The sequence below is a fragment of the Amaranthus tricolor genome, chromosome 2, assembly GCF_026212465.1.
Source record: "Amaranthus tricolor cultivar Red isolate AtriRed21 chromosome 2, ASM2621246v1, whole genome shotgun sequence".
Classification (NCBI taxonomy): domain Eukaryota; kingdom Viridiplantae; phylum Streptophyta; class Magnoliopsida; order Caryophyllales; family Amaranthaceae; genus Amaranthus; species Amaranthus tricolor.
Window position 1 is genome coordinate 18140988 of NC_080048.1, and position 10495 is coordinate 18151482.

Sequence of the window (10495 nt, forward strand, 5' to 3'; positions counted from 1 at the left end):
TCATTCTTCAATGATCATTGATCCTTGTTCATTCTTCATCGTTCATTCTTCAATGATCATTGATCCTTGTTCATTTTTCATCGTACATTCTTCAATAATCATTGATCCTTGTTCATTCTTCATCGTTCATTCATTATTGATCATTGATCCTTGTTCATTCTTCATCGTTCATTCTACAATGATCATTGATCCTTGTTCATTCTTCATCGTTCATTCTACAATGCTCATTGATTCTTGTTCATTTTTCATCGTTCATTGTTCATTGATCATTGATCCTTGTTCATTCTTCATCGTTCATTCATTATTAATAGATGATCATTGTTCATTCTTCATCGTTCATTCTACAATGCTCATTGGCCCTTGTTCATTCTTCATCGTTTATTGTTCATTGATGATTGATCCTTGTTTATTCTTCATCGTTCATTCATTATTGATCATTGATCCTTGTTCATTCTTCATCGTTCATTCTTTAATAATCATTGATCCTTGTTCATTCTTCATCGTTCATTCTACAATGCTCATTGATCCTTGTTCATTCTTCATCGTTCATTCATTATTGATAGATGATCCTTGTTCATTCTTCATCGTTCATTCTACAATGCTCATTGATCCTTGTTCATTCTTCATCGTTTATTGTTCATTGGTGATTGATCCTTGTTTATTCTTCATCGTTCATTCATTATTGATCATTGATCCTTGTTCATTCTTCATCGTTCATTCTTCAATGATCATTGATCCTTGTTCATTCTTCATCATTCATTCATTATTGATCATTGATCCTTGTTCATTCTTCATCGTTCATTCTTCATTGATCATTTATCCTTGTTCATTCTTCATCGTTCATTCTTAAATGATCTTTGATCCTTGTTCATTCCTCATTGTTCATTCATTATTGATCATGGATCCTTTTTCATTCTTCATCGTTCATTTTTCAATGATCATTGATACTTGTTCATTCTTCATCGTTCATTCATTATTGATCATTGATCCTTGTTCATTCTTCATCGTTCTTTCTATAATGCTCATTGATCCTTGTTCATTCTTCATCGTTCATTGTTCATTGATCATTGATCCTTGTTCATTCTTCAATGATCATTGATCGTTGTTCATTCTTCATCGTTCATTCTTCAATGATCATTGATCCTTGTTCATTTTTCATCGTTCATTCTTCAATAATCATTGATCCTTGTTCATTCTTCATCGTTCATTCATTATTGATCATTGATCCTTGTTCATTCTTCATCGTTCATTCTACAATGCTCATTGATTCTTGTTCATTTTTCATCGTTCGTTGTTCATTTATCATTGATCCTTGTTCATTTTTAATCGTTCATTGTTCATTGATCAATTGATGCAAAGGCATCAAAGCACAAGGATCCAACAAAGGAACAGCAACATGAAGGTACTGGTGACTGTTCCTCTGCACCAAATGACCATGAAACAAGGAAAATCAGCAAAGACACCTTGGACACGACAAAAAGGGATCTACAAAGACTTAAGGAAGCTGAGGAAAGCCAAAGCATCACAAAAACAAACATCATGAACCCAAACAAGGCCACAGAATGCAAGAACAGAACAACAGGTGATTCTGACGACCAGCGGACCTTGCTGACATCTCTGAGCCCAAACCAGGATGACCTGGAACAAGGTGAAGGCATCAGTGACATCTCCTTACATGGGCCAAGCCATAGAGGCCCTAGGGTTCTGCTAACAAACCACCAGGAAGACCTTAGGATAGGCTGAAGGAAGCCTGGTCAGAAGAAAAGGAACATCCGGTTTTTGGCTAAGTGTTGGCCTTTGTTTAATTCTCTGTTTTGTTAGTTAATTGCCACGTATTTTAGTCAAGCCTTGTAACGGCTAATTTTTGAGATGTAAAACTCTATAAATACGTTTGACATTGATGTATTTGGTTTTCACGTTGCATATTGATAATAAGAATCAGAGTTTCATTTTCAGACAAAGTGTTTGATTGTTTTTGAGTTTGTTTGCAAACTTGTTCCAAGGAGGTTCATCTTTGGCCGGAGAATTCATAGGTTTTCAAGCAAACCTATATTCTCAGGGAATCACACAAGGCAAGGAATCATCCTCCTTGCTTTGAGTTTCTGTAGAAGGTTGTAAAGGAGTGGAACAACGTCCACTAGTGCAGACATCAGAAAATCAAGAACCACCTTCTTGATTGTTCTGAGTGTTCTAAACCCCTTTGCATCGAGTGATTTAGGATTGTGCGTGAGTAATTGGATAATCTCTTGACCCCACATTGATCTTTGCATAACAAAGACCATATTCAGTCTTTGTTTTGCATCAACTTGGTATCAGAGCCAATTCACGTAAGGGACAAAGAAGAGTATATCAGAAGGACATTTTGAAGAACTGGTCATTTGTTCTGGGTTATTTTGAAGAGGAAATCTGGAGGCGATTACGAAACGAAAGAATTGGAGATTTGTGCATTTCCATTCCTACAACGTTCAGGGAGTGTCTTCCTTTACTTTGAATTCATTTTTTAATTGTCATTTCAGATTTGCAATTCATTACACCGTTCTTTTTGTATCTGGACACGATTTGTTCTCTGAATTTAGCGATTTTTCTTGTTCGATATTTGAGAAACTTGGGATTATTCTGTGCTGGTTATCTAGCTGTTGTGACTTAGAGACCATGGAAAGGGATGATAGATTTGAAGCTATTGAGGATAAATTGGATAGGTTGTTCGCACATTTAGGGATCGATAATCAGAACAACAGACCACCAATACCAAACCCTAATTGTCGACCATATGAGGATCGGACCATTAAAATCGATATTCCTGAATTTGATGGCATATCACATGACCCCTCTAAGTACTTGGAATGGGAGAGAAGAATGGGAGAATACTTTGAATTTAAAGAAACACCCCCAAACCAACAATTTAAGATCGCCAAGATCAAACTAACCAAATCAGCCGCAGTTTGGTTAGAAAGCGTTCAAAAACAAAGATTTAGGGAAGAAAGGAATAGGATTAGCACTTGGGACAAACTTAGGAAGCAAATGAAGAGGAGATATGTCCCAGCCACGTACAAGCAGCAACTGATTGTACAGTTGTATGCTATGAAGCAGGGAACTAGGTCAGTAGAGGACTACCTGAATGAATGGGAGAGATTGTATCACCTTTGTGACCTTCATGAACCAGAGGAAAATAAAGTAGGAAAGTTTATAGCTGGATTAAGGGAAGAATTTAGGGAAAGATTGATGAATACACCTGACCTTACACTACAACTTGCTACATCTATAGCCATGGAGATTGAGAGACAACACAAGGCAGCAAACCCCCAAATGAGGAACAACAGGACCTATACCCCAAGGAACACTAGTGCTGTGACCATGCCTAGGAAGGAGTTACCACCCTCTGGACCTAAACCTACTACCCCCAGAACAGAGTCAAACACCAAGCCACAGGACATCATTTGTTTTAAATGCAATGGGAGGGGACACTATAAGAGGGATTGTCCCAATGCAAGGGCGTTTACCATGAAAGAATGGATTGACATTAGGCAAAACACTAACCCTAAGAGACTCCTGGTGTTAAAGAATGGGCAAGAGGAAGAATTAGACCCTCCCAGCCTAAGTGATGGTGATGGTACATTTATAACAGATGAGCAGGGAAACTGGCACCCTTTTGAAGGAGATTCTGAGGAGGAAGGAGAGGGAGAGCTGGAAAAAATTCCCCCTGAGGAAGAGCACTTGAGCCTCATTATTAGACGGAGCTTTCACAACACACCCTTGACTAGAAAATCTGACCAAAGAGAAAATATCTTCCAAACAAAGTGCAAAATACAGGGGAAAGTATGTGATTTGATTATTGATAGTGGAAGTGAGGCAAACTGTGTCAGTAAGCAGTTGGTGGAGGAGTTACACCTAAAGACTAAGGCTCACCCCAATCCTTATAAAATGAAATGGTTAGACACCAAGGCTAGTGGTTCAGTAAAACATCAGTGCCCAGTAGTCTTGACTTTGGGAACATATGAGGATGAAGTTTTGTGTAATGTCCTAGATATGGATGCATGCCACCTCTTGCTAGGAAGACCCTGGCAATATGACAAGAGAGCCATACACAATGGTTATGACAACACTTACACTATTAGACATAATGGGAAGAGGAAAGAATTTTTACCCCTGCCCCCACACAGAGCAGTGCCACCTAAGCCCTCTAAGGAACATGTGCAGTTGATGAATAGAAAAGAGTGTGAAAGGGAAGTGCAGGGAACAGAAGAGCTGTATTTGTTAGTCACCAAGGAAGTGCAAGATCCCACACCTATACCTGCTGAAATGGCTAGACTATTAGAACAATATAAGGATGTGTTTCCCACTGAGCTACCACCTGGATTACCACCATTCAGGGGGGTGGAACACCAAATTGACTTACTACCGGGGGCTAGTCTTCCTAACAAGCCTGCTTATAGGACTAATCCCAAAGAGGCCCAAGAATTACAGAGACAGGTAGAGGATTTGATGAAGAGGGGCTATGTCAGGGAGAGTTTGAGTCCTTGTGCTGTACCCACTCTGCTTGTGCCTAAGAAGGATGGCACATGGAGAATGTGTATTGATAGTCGTAGTGTAAACAACATAACCATCAAGTATAGGTTCCCTATACCTAGGATTGATGACATATTGGATGAGTTAGGGGGTTCTCAATGGTTTAGCAAGGTGGATCTCAGGAGTGGATACCACCAAATCAGGATGAAAACAGGGGATGAATGGAAAACAGCCTTCAAAACCAAGTATGGGCTGTATGAGTGGCTTGTTATGCCCTTTGGTTTGACAGGTGCCCCTAGCACCTTTATGCGCCTGATGAATGATATTTTGAGACCTTTCCTAGGGAAGTTTATAGTTGTTTACCTAGATGACATACTCATCTACAGCAAGGACATAGCAGCCCACCTAGACCACCTCCAACAACTATTTGAGGTTCTGAGAAAACAGAGGTTGTATGCAAAGCTTGAAAAATGTAATTTCTTACTTCCTGAAGTTAGTTTTTTAGGGTACATTGTGGGTAGGGAGGGAGTCAAGGTAGACCCAACTAAAATCCAAGCAATACAGGATTGGCCTATACCCACAACCCTCACACAAATTAGGTCTTTTCATGGGCTGGCCTCCTTCTACAGGAGGTTTATCAGGGACTTCAGCTCTGTTATGGCACCCATAACAGAGTGCACAAAACAGGGGAAGTTTAACTGGACACCCAAGGCACAGCAGGCCTTTGAAACCCTTAAAAGTATGATGTGTAGTGCTCCCATTCTCAAGCTACCTGATTTCACTAAACCCTTTGAGTTAGAGTGTGATGCCAGTGGTATGGGGATTGGGGCAGTGCTTGTTCAAGAAGGTAGACCAGTGGCGTTTTTCAGTGAAAAGCTTAACAATAGTAGGCTTAATTACTCCACCTATGACAAGGAGTTCTATGCTATCATAAGAGCTTTAGACCATTGGTCTCATTACTTAAGGATTCAACCTTTCATCTTGCATACTGACCATGAATCTTTGAAACATATAAACAGCCAACACAAGTTGAGTAGTAGGCATGCTAGGTGGGTGGAATTCATGCAAACCTTTGACTTTTCAGCTAAGTACAAGGTAGGCAAAACCAACATCATTGCTGATGCTCTTAGCAGAAAATACAGTATGCTGGGTATATTAAGTGCCAAGGTTTTGGGTTTTGAATTTATCAAGGAACAATACCAGACCTGCCCTGACTTTGCTAACATATATGAATCATGTGAAACCACACCACAGGGGTTGTTTAGTATTCATCAGGGCTATTTGTTTAAGGGAAACAAACTTTGCATTCCTAAACTACCACTGAGAACAGTGTTGGTAAAGGAGGTGCATGAGGGTAGCATAGCTGGCCATTTTGGCATTCAGAAGACCCTTGACATGCTTGCCAAGCATTTTTATTGGCCAAGAATGCTTGGTACAGTAGGCAAACACATACTTAGGTGTGAGACTTGTTTAAAGGCTAAAGTGACTTTTCACAAAGGAGAGTATCTTCCCTTGCCTGTAGCTCACAAACCATGGGAACACATAAGCATGGATTTCATGGTAGCCCTACCCAAAACAAGGAGGGGAAAGGATGCTATTATGGTAGTGGTAGATAGGTTTTCAAAAATGTCACATTTCATAGCTTGCACTAAAACTGATGATGCACAGCATATAGCCAAACTATACTTTGCTGAAATAGTTAGATTGCATGGCATACCCAAGTCCATTGTCTCTGACAGGGATAGCAAATTTTTGAGTCATTTTTGGAAGACCTTGTGGAGGATGTTGGGCACTAAGCTATTGTTTAGTACAGCATATCACCCTCAGACTGATGGTCAAACAGAGGTGACCAACAGAACCTTGGGTACTCTGTTAAGGTCATTAGTGACTACTAATGTTAGGGAATGGGATTTGAAATTGTGCTATGCTGAATTTGCTTTTAACAGATCACCAAGTCGTGCCACCAAACATACTCCATTTGAATGTGTGTATGGCACTAACCCATTACTTCCTATATCTCTGATTGACTTGCCTATATGTGACAGCAAAACAGAGGAAGCTGCAGATTTAATCAAGCAAATGGAAGAGATTCACAAGCAAGTCCATGCAAACCTGGAAGAGACCAACAGGAAATACAAGAAACAAGCTGACAAACACCTGAGAGCAAGGCAACCAATCCAGGAAGGTGATCAAGTATGGGTCTACTTAAGAAAAAAACGTTTCCCACACCTCAGAAAAAACAAGTTGCAGCCCAGAGCCATAGGCCCTTATCAAGTGTCAAGGAAAATTGGGAGCAATGCCTTTGAGATCCAGCTGCCTGCAGACTTCAACATCTCTCCTATCTTCAACATAGGAGACCTGACACTGCATCAACCAGTCCAAGAATTGAGGACAATTCTCCCCCAAGAGGGAGGAGTTGATGCAAAGGCATCAAAGCACAAGGATCCAACAAAGGAACAGGAACATGAAGGTACTGGTGACTGTTCCTCTGCACCAAATGACCATGAAACAAGGAAAATCAGCAAAGACACCTTGGACACGACAAAAAGGGATCTACAAAGACTTAAGGAAGCTGAGGAAAGCCAAAGCATCACAAAAACAAACATCATGAACCCAAACAAGGCCACAGAATGCAAGAACAGAACAACAGGTGATTCTGACGACCAGCGGACCTTGCTGACATCTCTGAGCCCAAACCAGGATGACCTGGAACAAGGTGAAGGCATCAGTGACATCTCCTTACATGGGCCAAGCCATAGAGGCCCTAGGGTTCTGCTAACAAACCACCAGGAAGACCTTAGGATAGGCTGAAGGAAGCCTGGTCAGAAGAAAAGGAACATCCGGTTTTTGGCTAAGTGTTGGCCTTTGTTTAATTCTCTGTTTTGTTAGTTAATTGCCACGTATTTTAGTCAAGCCTTGTAACGGCTAATTTTTGAGATGTAAAACTCTATAAATACGTTTGACATTGATGTATTTGGTTTTCACGTTGCATATTGATAATAAGAATCAGAGTTTCATTTTCAGACAAAGTGTTTGATTGTTTTTGAGTTTGTTTGCAAACTTGTTCCAAGGAGGTTCATCTTTGGCCGGAGAATTCATAGGTTTTCAAGCAAACCTATATTCTCAGGGAATCACACAAGGCAAGGAATCATCCTCCTTGCTTTGAGTTTCTGTAGAAGGTTGTAAAGGAGTGGAACAACGTCCACTAGTGCAGACATCAGAAAATCAAGAACCACCTTCTTGATTGTTCTGAGTGTTCTAAACCCCTTTGCATCGAGTGATTTAGGATTGTGCGTGAGTAATTGGATAATCTCTTGACCCCACATTGATCTTTGCATAACAAAGACCATATTCAGTCTTTGTTTTGCATCATCAATGATCCTTGTTCATTCTTCATCGTTCATTCATTATTGATAGATGATCCTTGTTCATTCTTCATCGTTCATTCTACAATGCTCATTGATCCTTGTTCATTCTTCATCGTTTATTGTTCATTGATGATTGATCCTTGTTTATTCTTCATCGTTCATTCATTATTGATCATTGATCCTTGTTCATTCTTCATCGTTCATTCTACAATGCTCATTGATCCTTGTTCATTCTTCATCATTCATTCATTATTGATCATTGATCCTTGTTCATTCTTCATCGTTCATTGTTCATTGATCATTGATCCTTGTTCATTCTTCAATGATCATTGATCCTTGTTCATTCTTCATCGTTCATTCTTCAATGATCATTGATCCTTGTTCATTTTTTATCGTTCATTCTTCAATAATCATTGATCCTTGTTCATTCTTCATCGTTCATTCATTATTGATCATTGATTCTTGTTCATTCTTCATCGTTCATTCTACAATGCTCATTGATCCTTGTTCATTCTTCATCGTTCATTGTTCATTGATCATTGATCCTTGTTCATTCTTCAATGATCATTGATCCTTGTTCATTCTTCATCGTTCATTCTTCAATGATCATTGATCCTTGTTCATTTTTCATCGTTCATTCTTCAATAATCATTGATCCTTGTTCATTCTTCATCGTTCATTCATTATTGATCATTGATCCTTGGTCATTCTTCATCGTTCATTCTACAATGCTCATTGATCCTTGTTCATTCTTCATCGTTCATTGTTCATTGATCATTGATCCTTGTTCATTCTTCAATGATCATTGATCCTTGTTCATTCTTCATCGTTCATTCTTCAATGATCATTGATCCTTGTTCATTTTTCATCGTACATTCTTCAATAATCATTGATCCTTGTTCATTCTTCATCGTTCATTCATTATTGATCATTGATCCTTGTTCATTCTTCATCGTTCATTCTACAATGATCATTGATCCTTGTTCATTCTTCATCGTTCATTCTACAATGCTCATTGATTCTTGTTCATTTTTCATCGTTCATTGTTCATTGATCATTGATCCTTGTTCATTCTTCATCGTTCATTCATTATTAATAGATGATCATTGTTCATTCTTCATCATTCATTCTACAATGCTCATTGGCCCTTGTTCATTCTTCATCGTTTATTGTTCATTGATGATTGATCCTTGTTTATTCTTCATCGTTCATTCATTATTGATCATTGATCCTTGTTCATTCTTCATCGTTCATTCTTTAATAATCATTGATCCTTGTTCATTCTTCATCGTTCATTCTACAATGCTCATTGATCCTTGTTCATTTTTCATCGTTCATTGTTCATTGATCATTGATCCTTGTTCATTCTTCATCGTTCATTCATTATTGATAGATGATCCTTGTTCATTCTTCATCGTTCATTCTACAATGCTCATTGATCCTTGTTCATTCTTCATCGTTTATTGTTCATTGGTGATTGATCCTTGTTTATTCTTCATCGTTCATTCATTATTGATCATTGATCCTTGTTCATTCTTCATCGTTCATTCTTCAATGATCATTGATCCTTGTTCATTCTTCATCATTCATTCATTATTGATCATTGATCCTTGTTCATTCTTCATCGTTCATTCTTCATTGATCATTTATCCTTGTTCATTCTTCATCGTTCATTCTTAAATGATCTTTGATCCTTGTTCATTCCTCATTGTTCATTCATTATTGATCATGGATCCTTTTTCATTCTTCATCGTTCATTTTTCAATGATCATTGATACTTGTTCATTCTTCATCGTTCATTCATTATTGATCATTGATCCTTGTTCATTCTTCATCGTTCTTTCTACAATGCTCATTGATCCTTGTTCATTCTTCATCGTTCATTGTTCATTGATCATTGATTCTTGTTCATTCTTCAATGATCATTGATCGTTGTTCATTCTTCATCGTTCATTCTTCAATGATCATTGATCCTTGTTCATTTTTCATCGTTCATTCTTCAATAATCATTGATCCTTGTTCATTCTTCATCGTTCATTCATTATTGATCATTGATCCTTGTTCATTCTTCATCGTTCATTCTACAATGCTCATTGATTCTTGTTCATTTTTCATCGTTCGTTGTTCATTTATCATTGATCCTTGTTCATTTTTAATCGTTCATTGTTCATTGATCAATGATCCTTGTTCATTCTTCATCGTTCATTCATTATTGATAGATGATCCTTGTTCATTCTTCATCGTTCATTCTACAATGCTCATTGATCCTTGTTCATTCTTCATCGTTTATTGTTCATTGATGATTGATCCTTGTTTATTCTTCATCGTTCATTCATTATTGATCATTGATCCTTGTTCATTCTTCATCGTTCATTCTACAATGCTCATTGATCCTTGTTCATTCTTCATCATTCATTCATTATTGATCATTGATCCTTGTTCATTCTTCATCGTTCATTGTTCATTGATCATTGATCCTTGTTCATTCTTCAATGATCATTGATCCTTGTTCATTCTTCATCGTTCATTCTTCAATGATCATTGATCCTTGTTCATTTTTTATCGTTCATTCTTCAATAATCATTGATCCTTGTTCATTCTTCATCGTTCATTCATTATTG

The 10495-nt window shown here is 38.1% G+C and overlaps 1 protein-coding gene across 1 annotated transcript; it reads left to right on the top strand.

Moving 5' to 3' along the window:
• The first annotated feature begins 1539 nt into the window (after positions 1-1539).
• On the top strand, positions 1540-7317 carry LOC130805611 (uncharacterized). Its single transcript, XM_057670395.1, has 4 exons — positions 1540-1701; positions 1957-2111; positions 2317-2463; positions 2517-7317. The coding sequence occupies exons 1-4, from the start codon at positions 1540-1542 to the stop codon at positions 7315-7317; spliced, it is 5265 nt and encodes a 1754-aa protein (XP_057526378.1).
• The last annotated feature ends 3178 nt before the right edge of the window (positions 7318-10495 follow it).